The sequence below is a fragment of the Podarcis gaigeae genome (genome assembly GCF_964106915.1).
Source record: "Podarcis gaigeae genome assembly, chromosome: 18".
NCBI lineage: Eukaryota > Metazoa > Chordata > Lepidosauria > Squamata > Lacertidae > Podarcis > Podarcis gaigeae.
The window spans coordinates 5,663,588-5,680,246 of record NC_139696.1 but is presented as its reverse complement, the minus strand read 5'-3'; the positions used below and the strand labels follow the sequence as shown (position 1 = coordinate 5,680,246).

Below are 16,659 nucleotides of genomic sequence, written 5' to 3'. Positions count from 1 at the left end.
CCCAACTTCTCAAAGGACAGTCAAAGGTGCCAGCTTGGCTGGCACTAAAACCTTAATTAAAGAGCCAGTTTCGTTGACAACAGAGATCCGCTCCCTTTTTTGCCGGCACCGGGCCCGAACACTTACCCTCGCAGGTGTCCGTCTCCGTCCGGAAAACAAACCCCTTGGGGCAGCTGCAGCTGTAGCTCCCGGGGGTGTTGCGGCAGAGGCCGTTGTCACACAGCAGCCGATTGACGGCACACTCGTCCACATCTGAAGAGAAAGTCGCACGAGAGTGAGCTGCGCATGGAGCCAGTCGGGTTACAGCACCCAGGGCTGGATTTAGGTTTGATGAGGCCCTAAGCCACTGAAGGTAATGGGGCCCTTTCTATGTCCAGATGTCCTTTGTCAACAACAAATTGTTTTTTGTGTTGAATATATGCTATATGGTAACTGATGGACCTAATAGGTATCTCAAGCCATTTGCCCATGTTGTTTTACAGCCAGTCCATGCAGAATGTAGGCACCCTATATATAGGTAAAGGGTAAAGGGACCCCTGACCATTAGGTCCAGTCGTGGCCGACTCTGGGGTTGCGGCGCTCATCTCGCTTTATTGGCCGAGGAAGCCGGTGTACAGCTTCCGGGTCATGTGGCCAGCATGACTAAGCCGCTTCTGGAGAACCAGAGCAGCGCACGAAAACGCTGTTTACCTTCCCGCCAGAGTGTACCTATTTATCTACTTGCACATTGATGTGCTTTCGAACTGCTAGGTTGGCAGGAGCAGGGACTGAGCAACAGGAGCTCACCCCGTCACGGGGATTCGAACCGCCGACCTTCTGATCGGCAAGTCCTAGGCTCTATGGTTTAACCCACAGCGCCACCCGTGTATAGAAGGGACCCACCCTATATATAGAAAGGAGCAAACAAGGGATTGTTTAGGGAGTAGGCGGGACCCTGAACTTACATCCTAGGAGCCTACACAACACAAAACATTGTTGCTGTATGAACTAGCTCCACAGCGGTTCCATTTCACAGCTCGAACTGTGCATGCCACAGGCTAGTCTGCACATGTGATTCAAGGTTGCGTCGATCTCTAGGCGGCCCCCTGAGAGCCCTCCGCGACCCCGCGAAATCACTCACCCACACAGTTTTTGCCCGTGGGGTCTGACTCGTAGCCCAGGTTGCAGATGCAGCGGTAACTTCCCCGTAGATTCTCGCACATCCCATTGGGGCAGATGTCCGGGTTCAAAGCGCACTCGTTGATATCTGGACGCGAGAGGGGGGTTTTGGAATTAATAATACAGCGGACGCTCGGGTCGCGAACGTGATCTATGTGGGAAGCACGTCCGCAACACGCAGTGCCACGTCTGTGCATGTGCGGGTTGCGATTTGGCACTTCTGCGCATGCGCAAAGCACAGTTTAGCACATCTGTGCATGCGACGAAACCCGGAAGTAACCCGTTCCACTACTTCCGGGTTTGGCGTGGTACACAACCCGAAATCGCACAACCCAAGGAATCTGTAACCTGAGGTATGGCTGTAAAACCATATTTATGCGAATCAAAGCGAAAATGATCAATTACAGGAGGTCCAGTGCTTTCACTCGCGGACTGAGTTGGGACTACGGATTTTAAGACTACGTCCCAATGAAACACCACCGGGACTGAGTTTCTGCAGAGGCCCCAGCCTTGCACACCCCCCCACAAGCTGCTGAAGGGTGGGGTGGGGGTCACTTTCCCCGAAACTTACCTCGCCCGTCAGCTGTGATGCCGATGCCACTGCTACAGAGAGCCTGGAATTCAGCTGCAAAAAACACACACAAGTCTTTGTCAACGCAGCAATTCTAAGGCTTTTTACATTCACGTGCTGAAAGAGTCGCTGTATTCCATGGACACTGAGAATGCTCAAACTAAGACACCCATTAGAAAAACAATTTACTTACTTTTCAGAGCCAAATCAACCAATGTCAATAATGGATTATCTTTGGATAACCAGCGAATTAACACCAGGAGTAACAAAATAGAAATACAACCAAAAAATACTTTCGGATCATAATGCAATCAAGTGTGAGATAAAAGAAAGGGAGGAAAAAAACCTTTCGATGGAGGTGAAATGAAAATTTATTAGATGACCAAAAAATAAAGGAGAAAGCACAGAAGACGTTGATGGAATATTTTGTGATTAATAGTAATAAAGAAGCAAAAATGAACGTGTGCCACCCGCGTCCCATCTTGAGACACCTTAGGGTACTGATAAAGCGGGATATAAAATCCAAACTCTTCTTCTTCCTTTGTTGGACTTCTTATCTACTGCCATGGGGGCGGGGAGGAACCTGAATTCCCAGAATCCTTACAGGCATGTACAAATCGCTTTTCTTCAACTCACCTGAGTTCTTGGCTGGGCAAGGCTGGCATGGCTCCCCGAACCCGTGGTCCGGGTTGGCACAGCAGCACTCGGACTTGGTGACGGCACCGGGGAAAGGCCTGGCACAGGTGCCCTTCTTGATGCCGCCATAGCAGGTGCTGCGGACGTGTGTGTCAACGCAGACTCGCCCGTCCACACCGATAGCCAGGCCCCCCAGGCACTCGCAGCGGAAGGAGCCCTCTGTGTTGATGCACCAGCCATTCATGCAGATTCCGGGGGTCTCGCACTCGTCGATGTCTGCCAGGTAAAGGTAAAGGTAAAGGGACCCCTGACCATTAGGTCCAGTCGTGGCCGACTCTGAGGTTGCGGCGCTCATCTCGCTTTACTGGCCGAGGGAGATGGCGTATAGCTTCCGGGTCATGTGGCCAGCAGGACTAAGCTGCTTCTGGCGAACCAGAGCAGCGCACGGAAACGCCGTTCACCTTCCCGTCGGAGCAGTACCTATTTATCTACTTGCACTTTGACGTGCTTTCGAACCGCTAGGTGGGCAGGAACAGGAACTAAGCAATGGGAGCTCACCCCGTCCATCGTGGGGATTCGAACCGCTGATCTTCTGATCAGCAAGTCCTAGGCTCTGTGGTTTAACCCACAGCGCCACCCGCGTCTCAGAGCGGGGTAGAAATAATAAATTATTATGATTATTATTAGGAGCTGCCATGTGCCTTTTTCAGCAGACAAATCCTGGCTATGTCTGGGAAATTCTGGACGTTTGTCAGCCTTAGTACAGGCTAACGCTCCTCTGGTGACTAATAACTTCAATATTGATATATACCATATTTCTCGCTCTATAAGATGTACTTTTCCCCCTCCAAAAATGAAGGGGAAATGTGTGTGCGTCCTATGGAGCGAATGCAGGCTCCTTGGCTTCAGTGATAGCAACGCGAAGCCTCCAAAGCGCAGCAGGAGCGCTCCCTCCACTCTCCGGAGGCTACGCGTTGCTTTCGCTGAAGCCTGGAGAGCGAGAGGGGTTGGTGCGAACGGACCCCTCTCTCCTTCCAGGCTTCAGGGATAGCCACCTGAAGCCTTTGGAGCACAGTGGGAACTCGCGCTGCGCTCCAAAGCCTTCAGGTTCCTTTTGCTGAAGCCAGGAGAGCAAGACTCTCCTGGCTTCAGCAGAGAGGGAGAGCTGCGCAGCGCCCCTTCAGCCAAGCGGGAGGAGAAATGGAAGGGGCTCCTTTTCTCCTGCTGCTTCGCTGAAGGGGCGCTGAGCAGAGAGGGGGAGAATTTTTTTTCTTGTTCTCCCCCTTAAGACAAGGCGCGTCCTATGGTCGGGTGCGTCCTATAGAGTGAAAAATACGGTATACTATGCCGCACTGTGTATTGTGAGTCTACGGACCGCAATAAAGCCGTGTGCGGATTTAACAAACCAAAAAGCCTCAGGAGAACACCTGACCAGGGAGTTGTTGAAGGCCTGGTGGAGGGCAAACGCTTTGCTTGTGTTTGGAAATTCAAACTTCCCCCACTCGCGATCCCTGGTAAAGTTTTTCCATAGTTTACCCACCAACGCAATATCGCCCATTGGGAGCCAAGACAAAGCCCAGCTTGCAGATGCACTTGAAGCTCCCGTCTTCGTTGATGCACATCCCATTGAGGCACATGTTAGTGGTGGCGCATTCGTCGTGATCTGCGGGAGGAAGGGAGCAGGTCACCATGGAGATTTCTCTCCCCCCCATGGCCTCCCCTGGCGCCACTTGCTCGGGGAAGCCCCTTTCCGTGGTGGGGGGACCAGCGGATTTGCGGAAACAGCTAAGCTGGAGTGGGGAACCATTTCCCCCCTTTTCTTTCTCCAGCTGAGAAAAATCTCCCGGGAGCTTATCTGGGGAAGGGCCATAGCTCAGTGGTGGAGCGTCTGCCCCACGAGTTGGGAAAGGCTCCCCCCTGAATCTCTTGAGGGCAGCTACTAGTCAGTGTAGACAAGACTGGGATAGATGGACCAATGGCCTGACTCAGTCGACAGTAGCTGTCTAGGTTCCTTTGTAGCACAGGCTGATGAAAATAGTGATGGGAAAGGCGAGAGCCAAAAGGAGGCTCTCTTTCTCCCCCACTTGTATTTCCTTCCTTCCTTCCTTCCTTCCTTCCTTCCTTCCTTCCTTCCTTCCTTCCTTCCTTCTTTCCTTCCTTCCTCCCTTCCCTTCACGTTAACTGACCACTTCTCCCCCCCCCCGCAATGCCTTCCCTCTTTTTCTCCACCTTTTCCCTTTGCCATTTCCCGCCACCCCCTCTTTTCTCTCTGACCTCAATTCCTCTCTCAATTCCCTTTTCCTACCCTCGGTCACTTCTCCTCTCTCTTCCCCTGACCCAACCCTTCTCCAAAGTGACGCCAAAGTTTTGTCCTGGCTTTGTGATGTCGTGTGCTGCAAACCTCATGTTTTGTGCTGTCCCACCCCCCCAAAACAATCGAGTAATCGACACAGCAAACAGGCGTCAGGAGTTAATTGGCATCAGTTTGCTGGGGATCCAAAATTTCAGGGTCACAAGTTAGTGAAGCTCATTTCTTGTTTTGTACCACTCCTTCCTTCCTTCCTTCCTTCCTTCCTTCCTTCCTTCCTTCCTTCCTTCCTTCCCTCCCTCCCTTCCTCCCTTCCTTCCTTCCTTCCTTCTCCTCCCTCCCTCCTTCCTTCCTTCCTTCCTTCCTTCCTTCCCTCCCTCCCTCCCTTCCTCCCTTCCTTCCTTCCTTCCTTCTCCTCCCTCCCTCCTTCCTTCCTTCCTTCCTTCCTTCCTTCCTTCCTTCCTTTATTTCTTTCTCTCCTTCCTTTTCACCTCTCCCCCTCACCTTTTCATCCCTCACTAGGTCTTCCCAGAGGCTTCAACCCGATTGCTCCCCCCCCCTACAGACCCTTCTATTTTGGCTCTCTACTCCATCTTGTTCTTCCCTCACCCTTCCTCCTCCTCCTCCTCCTCCTCTCTGGGCTCCCTTTGCCCTGAAGGAACCAGACTGAGGGCCTCGCAATCCCTACCCCTTACCCCCCAATGACAAAAGGGGCCTAATCCTTACCCGCACAGTTCTTCCCGTCCGGAGTGATTTCAAAGCCGGCGTTGCAGATGCACTGGAAGCTGCCGTCGGTGTTGACACAACGCCCGTTCCGGCACATCAGTCCGTTCATGATGCACTCGTCGATGTCTAGCGGGGAACCAAAAAGGTGTTAAGTCAGTACTGTCCATTTGCATTTCTTAGTACAGAAAGTATTGATCTGATGTGTAGAGATCTGATTAATTCAAGAGGGTTCTGGAAGGTTTCTTTCTACGTGAAAGAAACAGGCAGGAGGTTTCTGTTGTTTGGGTTATTCCTTCCGGGAAGTTGTGTACAGCTGGTTTAAACGGGTTCTGCTATCTGTCTGTCAAGGTTATGCTGGCTATAATAGGCCAGAAGGAGCCGGGGTCTTACTTTCTCTTTTCCTCACTTTGTTCTGGTGTGGTGTTCTGTACAGTGGTACCTCGGGTTAAGCACTTAATTCGTTCCGGAGGTCCGTTCTTAACCTGAAACTGTTCTTAACCTGAAGCACCACTTTAGCTAATGGGGCCTCCTGCTGCTGCCGCGCCGCCGGAGCACGATTTCTGTTCTCATCCTGAAGCAAAGTTCTTAACCTGAAGCACTATTTGTGGGTTAGCGGAGTCTGTAACCTGAAGCGTATGTAACCCAAGGTACCACTGTATCCCATAATGTTAAAGTGCTGCAACTGAAGAAGTGTGCATGCACACAAAAGCTAACTTAGTTGGTCTCTAAGGTCTCTAAGGTGCTACTGGAAGGAATTTTTTAATTTAATTTAATTTAATTTAATTTGTTTTGTTTTGTTTCGACTGCAGCAGACCAACACGGCTACCTACCTGTAACTGGATTTTTATGGACTGTGCCAATCCTGAAAGTACTGGATTTGTGACCATTATGCTTATTTATATAAGGGCTTGCACACCATTGTTTGGGGTTCTCCTCCCTCCTGCGTGCGATGAGCGGGGGACCCTGTTGCAACAGCTCCTTGAATAAAGATCAGGCTTACTAGCTGCTTCTCAATATTCTCTGGCTGGCCTGCTGATTTGTTGTCCAAGGTTGTTCCGAAGGATCAACACTGTACCTATGTACAGAAACTGGGTTTGTACTGAGGTTGTAGATGACACACTGCCCAGTGGTGTTCACAGAAAGGGGGAGGATGTTGGTTTCTGTGTGTTGCCACTGTGCAGTGCTTTTGAGTCGCAAGACTCTGTTTACATTCCAGAGATTCCAAGCTATTGGAAGTCTCACAGAAGACAGGATGTGATGTTACTGGTTTCCTGTTCCTTTGTTGTTCAGTTGCTCTCTGCTCTCACAGAGAGAGCATGTATGTTTCTTTTCTGTCTGCGTAGTTAGGAATAAATGTTCTTTAGCCATGTAGCTCAAACTTCTCGCCTTCCCTGTGCTGGATACTCTGCGGAATGGGGAATGTGCTTGGAGTCTTATCAAAGGCTCAGGTCGTTAATCAAGTCGGAGGCAATTCTGGAGGACTCAACCGGAGAGTCACTCAGTTGAACGCAATTCTGACAAGCCTCTTTTAATTTCTCCTACCGATAGAAAACCTACTTAAGGACTCTATACGGGCTCTTGGGTACCCATAAGGGATAAAGGAGCAGGTTTTTTTATTATAACAATAACCACCAATCCGAAAGGTGGGATTCTTTGCACCGGTTCCCCATGATGGTACCCAGCTTCTCCCCGAACTTACCAATGCAAGCTTGCTTAGTAGGGGTGCTCTGAAATCCCTCATGGCACTTGCAGTGGTACGAGCCGGGCGTGTTCACACAATCGCCGTGGAGGCAGGGGCTACTCGAACACTCGTCCATGTCTTGGCAAGGAAAGGTGGAGAGAGATACCAAGGGAAGATAAAAGACCGTTCATGTATGCAACAACCATAGCTGTCAACTTACAGATTTGAAAATAAGGGACCAGCAGCCTCGAAAATAAGGGATCAGCAGCCAAAATAAGGGATTTTCCAAGCACAGGTATGTTCGACTTCTGAGCCCCTCCGAGCCAAAGGCAGAAAGCCCAGCCAGCAGCCAAACAAAGCCTCAAGCGGTGGTTCCCACAGCGCAGCAACCCAGCAAAGGGGATGCAGCAAGGAAAACCACCGTCACTTCTCCACTGGGAAGCGCTGAGCAAAGGCGAGTCCCCAGGCAACGCGGCCGATTTGATCGGCACAAGGCATGCAAGCTCCACCCCCCCAGTCGTTCTTAGACTCCTTATTGGGTGAGCAACGCAGCCAAGCAACACAGTTGGAGCCTCCCTCCTCCCTGGCCGGCAGAGAGGGAGGGAGAGGAGCTGCTTCCTTTGAAACCTGGGAAATTTAAGGGACATCATCAATAAGGGACAGCAGTGGGACACGGCGCTGGGATAAGGGACTTTCCCACCAAATAAGGGACGGTTGACAGCTATGGCAACAACTGCGGCAAGAATTCTCTTAGCATGAGCATGGCGGCTTTGCTCCATCAGCCAAGGCTGCGCATGCATGCACCCAGTGGTCCCGCCCACCCAACTCACCAATGCATTCTCCCCGCATGTCCTGCTTGTAGCCCATGTTGCATTCACAGCGGTAGCTGGACGGGGTGGGGATGCAGCGTCCGTTCAAGCACAGGTTGGTGAAATGCTTGCAGATGTCGATGGTCTGGTTGAGGGTGGCTGTTCCTGCAAAAACACCAGGGGTAGTTACTGCTGCTGCTGTGAGCGGAGAAGAGTTGAGGGGGACCCCTGAGGGACATGTAGCCTGACGCCCCTCCAACACAGGGAACATTTGCTCAACAGCTGTCCATGGAGGCGCAGGTCAAATCCGTGTCCAGGGCAGCTGTCTACCAGCTCCATCTGGTACGCAGGTTGAGATCCTCCAAGCCTGTGGACTGTCTTGCCAGAGTGGTGCATGCTCTGGTTATCTCCCGCTTGGACTACTGCCATGCACTCTATGTGGGGCTACCTTTGAAGGTGAGCCGGAAACTGCAATTAATCCAGAATGCGGCTGCCAGACTGGTGACTGGGAGTGGCTGCCAGGACCACATAACACTGGTCTTGAAAGACCTGCACTAGCTCCCAGAACGTTTCGGAGCACAATTCAAAGTGTTGGTGCTGACCTTTAAAGCCCTAAATGGCCTCAGCCCAGTATACCTGAAGGAGCGTCTCCACCCCTATCATCCAGCCCGGACACTGAGGTCCAGCTCTGAGGGCCTTCTGGCGGTTCCCTCCCTCCGAGAAGTGAGGTTGCAGTGAACCAGGCAGAGGGCCTTCTTGGTGGTGGTGCCTGCCCTGTGGAACACCCTCCCACCAGATGTCAAAGAGAACAACAACTACCAGACTTTTAGAAGACATCTGAAGGCAGCCCTGTTTAGGGAAGCTTTTAATGTTTAATAGGTTATTGTATTTTAATATTCTGTTCTGAGCCGCCCAGAGTGGCTGGGGAAACCCAGCCAGATGGGCGGGGTATAAATAATGAACTATTACTATAACTATAACAGAACAGTAGGTGTTCAACTCTTACTTTAGCAGACAGACGGCAGCTCAGTTATACAGTGGTACCTTGGTTCTCAAACACCTTGGTACTCAAACAATGTGGAACCCAAACACAGCAAACCCAGAAGTAAGTGTGGCGGTTTGAAAACTTTTTCGGAAGTCGAACGTGCTCCGTTTTGAGTGTTACACTTCTGATTTGAGTGTTACGCTGAGGTCTGTCTGTTTTTGCTATTTACAGTGGTACCTCGGGTTACATACGCTTCAGGTTACAGACTCCGCTAACCCAGAACTAGTACCTCGGGTTAAGAACTTTGCTTCAGGATGAGAACAGAAATCGTGCTCCGGCAGCGCGGCAGCAGCAGGAGGCCCCATTAGCTAAAGTGGTGCTTCAGGTTAAGAACAGTTTCAGGTTAAGAACGGACCTCTGGAACGAATTAAGTACGTAACCAGAGGTACCACTGTATTGTTTTTGTTTTAGTGGCTCTTTTTTCTTTTGTTTTTGTGACTGTGTGGAACCCAGTTCAGCTGCTAATTGATTGATTGTGTGACTGCAGTACATTGTTTATCGCTTTCATTTTAAATGATCTCATTTAAATAGTAAAATTCATGTTAAATTGCTGTTTTAGGGGTTGTTTTTTAAAGCCTGGAACAGATTAATCCATTTTGCATTACAGTGGTACCTCGGTTTATGAACTTAATCCGTTCTGGAAGTCTGTTCTTAAACCGAAACCGTTCTTAAACCGAGGTATGCTTTCCCTCATGAGGCCTCCTCCCACCGGTGCCCTTCCACTGTTCGGATTCCACGTGGCCGACTCTGGGGTTGCAGTGCTCATCTCGCTTTACTGGCTGAGGGAGCCGGCGTACAGCTTCCGGGTCATGTGGCCGGCATGACTAAGCCGCTTCTGGCGAACCAGAACAGCGCACGGAAACGTCGTTTGCCTTCCCGCCGGAGTGATACCTATTTATCTACTTGCACTTTGAGGTGCTTTCGAACTGCTAGGTTGGCAGGAGCTGGGACCAATCAACGGGAGGTCACCCCGTCGCGGGGATTTGAACCGCCGACCTTTTGACCGGCAAGTCCTAGGCTCTGTGGTTTAACCCACAGCGCCACCTGTGTCCCTCTGTTCTATTCTGTTCTTAGACCGAGGTAAAGTTCGCAAACTGGGACACTACTTCCGGTTTTGCAGTGTTTGTAAACCGAATCGTTCTTAGACTGGACTGTTCTTAAACCGATGCACGACTGTACTTTCTATGGGAAAGCGCGCCTTGGTTTTGGAACGCTTTGGTTTCAGAACAGACTTTCGGAATGGATTATGTTTGAGAACCGAGCTACCACTGTACTGCTTGGCCTGGCAGAAAATCCAGGTTTAAACTCCAGCATCTCTTGGGCTCAAAGTCCTGACTCGACATAAGGCAGCCCTTTCCCTCTAAACCATGAGGTCTAGAAACTTGATGTTGTGCCTTTTTTTCACTTACCAATGCTTGAGCTACCAGGCCCCATCCCAGGCAGTCCGGGGATCCCACCTTGACCGTTTGCGCCATTTGGACCAAAGGCACCGGGACCACTAATTCCTGGCCCAACTCCGTTGGGGCCGAAGCCAGGAACCCCAGGAAATGTTCCAGGGAAGCCCGGAACAACTGGAAGGCCTTCGATGCACAGCCGGCGATATTCATCTGGGGAGGACAAAGCAGAGAACCAAATCGTCATTTCCTGCTTAAGGTGGAAGGATAAAACAGCTTCATAAAGAAATGTGGCAGCAACTACAGGCATACCTCGGAATCCGTTCCCAAAGTCCGTTTGACTTCCAAAACGTTCAAAAACCAAAGCGCAGCTTCTGATTGGTCGCAGGAAGCTCCTGCAGCCAATCGGAAGCCCTGTCGGACATTCGGCTTCCGAAAGAACACCTGAAAGCTGAAACCATCACTTCCGGGTTTCGATCGCTCGGGAGCCAAAACCTTCGAGAACTAAGCTGTTTGAAAACCAAGGTACGACTGTAATTGGTGAAGCTACCGTATTTTTTGCTCTATAAGACTCACTTTTTCCCTCCTAAAAAGTAAGGGGAAATGTGTGTGCGTCTTACGGAGCGAATGCAGGCTGCGCAGCTATCCCAGAAGCCAGAACAGCAAGAGGGATTGCTGCTTTCGCTGCGCAGCGATCCCTCTTGCTGTTCTGGCTTCTGAGATTCAGATTCCCCCCCCCCCCTTGTTTTTCTCCTCCAAAAACTAGGTGCGTCTTGTGGTCTGGTGCGTCTTATAGAGCGAAAAATACAGGTAGCAGCTAAAACCAGAGAAGCCAGATGATTATTGTTTGTGGAATAACGGAAGCCTTTTTTCGGATTCCTTAAAGGAATACTATAGCACGGCGTATTCGTGAGCAGGATTTGAACCTCGAGTGACAGAAGGAACGAGAGCTTGTTGTATTGTTGGTGTGATATATGAGAGAGAAGAGAGGGTGCAGCAAAGGGGGAGAAATTAAAAACAGAAAACGGGCAGAATTTGGGGAAAAGTGAAGTGCATATTCAGGCCAATATGGCATACCGTATTTTTCGCTCTATAAGACGCACCAGACCATAAGACGCACCTTGTTTTTGGAGGAGGAAAACAAGAAAAGAAATCTTCTGAATCCCAGAAGCCAGAACAGCCAGAGGGATCTGGCTTCTGGGATAGTCTCTTGCTGTCCTGGCTTCTGGGATAGCCACACACAGCTTCTCCCGGGCAGGGGGATGAAGAGCCGTGCTCCTTTTAAAGAGTGCGCGGAGCGTGTGTGCGGGAAAAAGCCCCCAAGAGCCGCACACACACTCCAGGCGGCTCTTTAAAGGGAGCGCTGAACAGAGCCTCCCGTCTGCATTCGCTCCATTAGACGCACACACATTTCCCCTTACTTTTTAGGAGGGGAAAAGTGCGTCTTGTTGTTGTTTAGTCGTTTAGTCGTATCCGACTCTTCGTGACCCCCTGGACCAGAGCACGCCAGGCACTCCTGTCTTCCACTGCCTCCCGCAGTTTGGTCAAACTCATCCTGGTAGCTTCAAGAACACTGTCCCACCATCTTGTCCTCTGTCGTCCCCTTCTCCTTGTGCCCTCCATCTTTCTTTCCCAACATCAGGGTCTTTTCCAGGGAGTCTTCTCTTCTCATGAGGTGGCCAACGTCTTGGAGCCTCAGCTTCAGGATCTGTCCTTCCAGTGAGCACTCAGGGCTGATTTCCTTCCGAATGGAGAGGTTTGATCTTCTTGCAGTCCATGGGACTCTCAAGAGTCTCCTCCAGCACCAGAATTCAAAAGCATCCATTCTTCGGCGATCAGCCTTCTTTATGGTCCAGCTCTCACTTCCCTACATCACTACTGGGGAAACCATAGCTTTTACTATACGGACCTTTGTTGGCAAGGTGATGTCTCTGCTTTTTAAGATGCTGTCTAGGTTTGTCATTGCTTTTAATTTTGTGGCTGCTGTCACCAAAATGCGTCTTATAGAGCGAAAAACACGGTATATACAGACAGCTTTCTTCCATAAGTGTATCAGTCACTTTCCAAAATATTGTTGTCATGCCGCCCAGCCAATGTTGCCAGATCAAGGTCCGCTGGCCTTGCTAACCCCTTCCCTAGAGCTCACTCACCTGACCCCCTCACAGGGCACATTTCCGGAGTTTGACCGATGGCCCAGCATCTCCCGGAATCACAGCAGCACTGCATTTTCGTGTATTGGCCGGGTAGCTCCCCGGCGCAACGACCGCCAATGAGTGCCGAGAAGCAAGTGCCGATTCGCTGGTCTGGAACGAGAAGCGAGAGAAGGTGTCACTGATGCGCAGAGCCTGCTTTGTGCATGAGATCAGAGAAAGGGACCCCTACAGTTAACTCCAGTCGCGGACGACTCTGGGGTTGCGGCGGTCATCTCGCTTTGCTGGCCATGGGAACCAGCATTTGTCCGCAGACAGTTTTTCCGGGTCATGTGGCCAGCATGACTAAGCCGCTTCTGGCGAAACCAGAGCAGCGCATGGAAACACCAGACATTGACCGAGTCTAAACAATTGATAGGGATCTCCAGGTATTGCTTAAAGAGGTTCAAATACTCTCTCAAGGCAAATCTTTAAAAATGTAGTATAAACACTGACAACTGGGAAACACTGGCCTATGAGCGCTTCAGTTGGAGAATAGCCGTTACCAAAGGTGTCATGGGTTTTGAAGACACTCGAACTCAGGACACAAGGGAGAAATGTGCTAAAAGGAAGGCACGCTTGGCAAATCCACACCGTGATCAGCTCCTGCCCAGAAACTTATGTCCCCACTGTGGAAGGACGTGTGGATCCAGAATTGGCCTCCACAGTCACTTGCGGACACACTGCTAAGACCTAGGTCCCCATTGTGGAAGGACGTGTGGATCCAGAATTGGCCTCCACAGTCACTTGCAGACACACTGCTAAGACCTAGGTCCCCATTGTGGAAGGACGTGTGGATCCAGAATTGGCCTCCTCAGTCACTTGCGGACACACTGTTAAGACCTAGGTCCCCATTGGGGAAGGACGTGTGGATCTAGAATTGGCCTCCTCAGTCACTTGCGGACACACTGTTAAGACCTAGGTCCCCATTGGGGAAGGACGTGTGGATCCAGAATTGGCCTCCTCAGTCACTTGCGGACACACTGTTAAGACCTAGGTCCCCATTGTGGAAGGACGTGTGGATCCAGAATTGGCCTCCACAGTCACTTGCGGACACACTGCTAAGACCTAGGTCCCCATTGTGGAAGGACGTGTGGATCCAGAATTGGCCTCCTCAGTCACTTGTGGACACACTGCTAAGACCTAGGTCCCCATTGTGGAAGGACGTGTGGATCTAGAATTGGCCTCCTCAGTCACTTGCGGACACACTGTTAAGACCTAGGTCCCCATTGGGGAAGGACGTGTGGATCCAGAATTGGCCTCCACAGTCACTTGCGGACACACTGCTAAGACCTAGGTCCCCATTGTGGAAGGACGTGTGGATCTAGAATTGGCCTCCTCAGTCACTTGCGGACACACTGCTAAGACCTAGGTCCCCATTGTGGAAGGACGTGTGGATCCAGAATTGGCCTCCTCAGTCACTTGCGGACACACTGTTAAGACCTAGGTCCCCATTGTGGAAGGACGTGTGGATCCAGAATTGGCCTCCATAGTCACTTACGGACTCACTGTTAAGACCGCGTTCATGGAAGACAATCTTACTCGGCTATGAAGGAGTGCCAAAGAGAAGAAAGATTGTTGGGCTCCAACTCTCATCCTCTCCGACCACTGAGCATGCTGGCTGCCAGGGGCGGATGTGAGTTGGAGTTCGACAGCATCAGTAGGGTCACAGTTGCCCCATCCCTGCATCAAGAGGCACCCCCTTTCTCAGGAGGAAACACCTCTTCTAAACAGCTTTCTTTAAAATCTGGGTAAGTGGGGCACCAAATCTGTTGGGATGTCTTCGTTGCTTCTGTCCAGCTCTGGACATCGTGCTGGAACTCTGGCAGGACAGGAGGCAACGTTGAGACTCAGGAGGAGGAGGAGGAGAAAGCTGAGAGGGAGGGCCACTCCCTGGACAGGTTGTAAGCAAGAGGGAGGGTGAGTGGTGTAGAAGAACCAAGCTCACAACAAACATGCTTAAGTCTAGTTAATGCAGGAAGGGGTTAATGTCACAGAGCTGTCCTGTCAGGTTTAGCTAGGACGCTCCCCTTCGCCTTGGAGGGAAGCTAATCAAGGCCTTGGTTCCCCTCCAGTCCACCTAAAAATCTTAGGATGTAAAGAGATCAGAGCTAGTTGCTTCAGTCTCAGACCGCATGGCTCTAACAAGCCTCTTTCTCCCATACCAATAATTTAGGAACTTTCACCACTGCAACCAAGCCGAGTTTTACTGCCTGTGCAACTTTTCTGGCAGGTTCATGGAGATGAACATGAACCTGACCTTTGAAGAATTTGTAAGGAAACCATTTTTTAAAACTAACATCTGGTCTTTTTGCTACGCTGGGGGCAACTTTGAAAAGAAAGGGACGCATGTTTTAAGAGTCTAAAAGCCTATATTGACATGCTTTCCTTTTGCTGCATATTTTGTGATTTTAAATCTCTACCTGTCTCACCAAAGAGCCCGAAGCTGGATCTGACCATCCAGGGAATTCTCCTTTTACAGCTATTTTTCCCCCCTTGCCACCAAGAGGTTGGAACTGATTGAGGCTGGCGAGGCTGTGCCCCTTTCTCCCTCACGGACCACCTCTCATTTCAAAGGCCTTGGGTACCAGCACTGGAGGGCTGCCGTTTTTGGGGAGACAGCGTGGCGGTGTGGGGGTAAGGTAAAGGGACCCCTGACCATTAGGTCCAGTTGTGGCCGACTCTGGGGTTGCGGTGCTCATCTCGCTTTATTGGCCGAGGGAGGCGGCGTACAGCTTCCGGGTCATGTGGCCAGCATGACTGAGCCGCTTCTGGCGAACCAGAGCAGCGCACGGAAACACTGTTTACCTTCCTGCCGGAGTGGTACCTATTTATCTACTTGCACTTTGACGTGCTTTCGAACTGCTAGGTTGGCAGGAGCAGGGACCGAGCAACGGGAGCTCACCCCGTTGCGGGGATTCGAACCGCCGACCTTCTGATCGGCAAGCCCTAGGCTCTGTGGTTTAACGCACAGCGCCACCTGCGTCCCTCGTAGGTAGAGATAGATAAAACAGCATGCCCAAGCACATTTCGCTCTGGCTTTTAACCAGGTTCCCCAGGAAGGGGGAATTCCAAGGCGAAGCCGCGATCCACATTCCCCACCCGCGAAGACACCGGCGGCGAAGTCCTAGAAAGCATGGCAAGAAAAACGAATTTCTTGCGAGAAATGAGATCCAAAACTCCCCACTGGCAAAGAAATTGAGGAAAGGGGAGGAGCACCTTCCCCCACCTCTGCTCAGTATATACAACCCTGGTTGACTCATTCATCAGGGCTGCCTGTGCGCCAAACGAGAGCTGGATGATGAGGCCCCCACTGCAAAGCGCTTGCTGTTAATTGCACCATTTGGCCAGCCCTGGAAATGCCGTCTTTAATCATCCGCTCTCGCAACCACTCCATTGGAAAACCTCGCAATTAACAGCCCGGGATGCAAACGTCAAAAGGCTAATGAAGCCTTGGGTGGGACTCTGGCTGCGAGCGAATTTCCTCGCAGACACCTCCCAAATGGCCGTGAGTCAGAGCCCAAAAAATCCAGCATTCCCGGGACGTTTCACAAGGAACCTTTCCAGCTTTCCTTCCCCCCTGCTGAGGCCTGGTTCACAAACACAGAGCACAGCGGGAACCCTTTGTGGGAGGCGCGGTGGCAGGGAAGGGGAGTTGAGCAACCAAAACGCCATGCATTTAGACAACCAGCGTGCCATGAAGCCCCCTGACATGCTAAATCTTCTACATGCAGGGAACTGGAATGCTCTTCTGCACAGAATGTTCCCTCTGTGGCGAAGGCCGCCATATCTGAGCAAGCCCGAACCTCGAGCAAAGGACGGGTAGTCTCTCTCAAAATTCCCCCGCCCTATTTGGGAATGGGATGGACGCAGGTGGTGCTGTGGGTTAAACCACAGAGCCTAGGGTTTGCCGATCAGAATGTTGGTGGTTTGAATCCCCGCAATGACGGGGTGAGCTCCCGTTGCTCGGTCCCTGCTACTGTCAACCTAGCAGTTCGAAAGCACGTCAAAGTGCAAATAGATAAATAGGTACCGCTCCGGCGGGAAGGTAAACAGTGTTTCCATGCACTGCTCTGGTTCGCCAGAAGCGGCTTAGTCCTGCTGCTTTCACGTGCTTTCGAACTGCTAGGTTGGCAGGAGCA

The 16,659-nt window shown here is 51.1% G+C and overlaps 1 protein-coding gene across 4 annotated transcripts in view; it reads right to left on the bottom strand.

The window, feature by feature from the left end:
* The window catches only part of FBN3 (fibrillin 3), a 171,759-nt gene that overhangs the window by 85,929 nt on the left and 69,171 nt on the right, over nt 1-16,659 (bottom strand). For all 4 annotated transcript variants that reach the window (XM_083720127.1, XM_083720129.1, XM_083720130.1 and 1 more), the window contains 10 exons: nt 12,479-12,631; nt 10,344-10,541; nt 7,911-8,054; nt 7,099-7,218; nt 5,400-5,525; nt 3,906-4,028; nt 2,366-2,641; nt 1,730-1,783; nt 1,121-1,246; nt 127-252 (listed from right to left, as the gene is read on the bottom strand). In XM_083720127.1, coding sequence (XP_083576253.1) covers nt 127-252; nt 1,121-1,246; nt 1,730-1,783; nt 2,366-2,641; nt 3,906-4,028; nt 5,400-5,525; nt 7,099-7,218; nt 7,911-8,054; nt 10,344-10,541; nt 12,479-12,631 — 1,446 coding nt within the window. The remainder of the gene's footprint in view (nt 1-126; nt 253-1,120; nt 1,247-1,729; nt 1,784-2,365; nt 2,642-3,905; nt 4,029-5,399; nt 5,526-7,098; nt 7,219-7,910; nt 8,055-10,343; nt 10,542-12,478; nt 12,632-16,659) is intronic.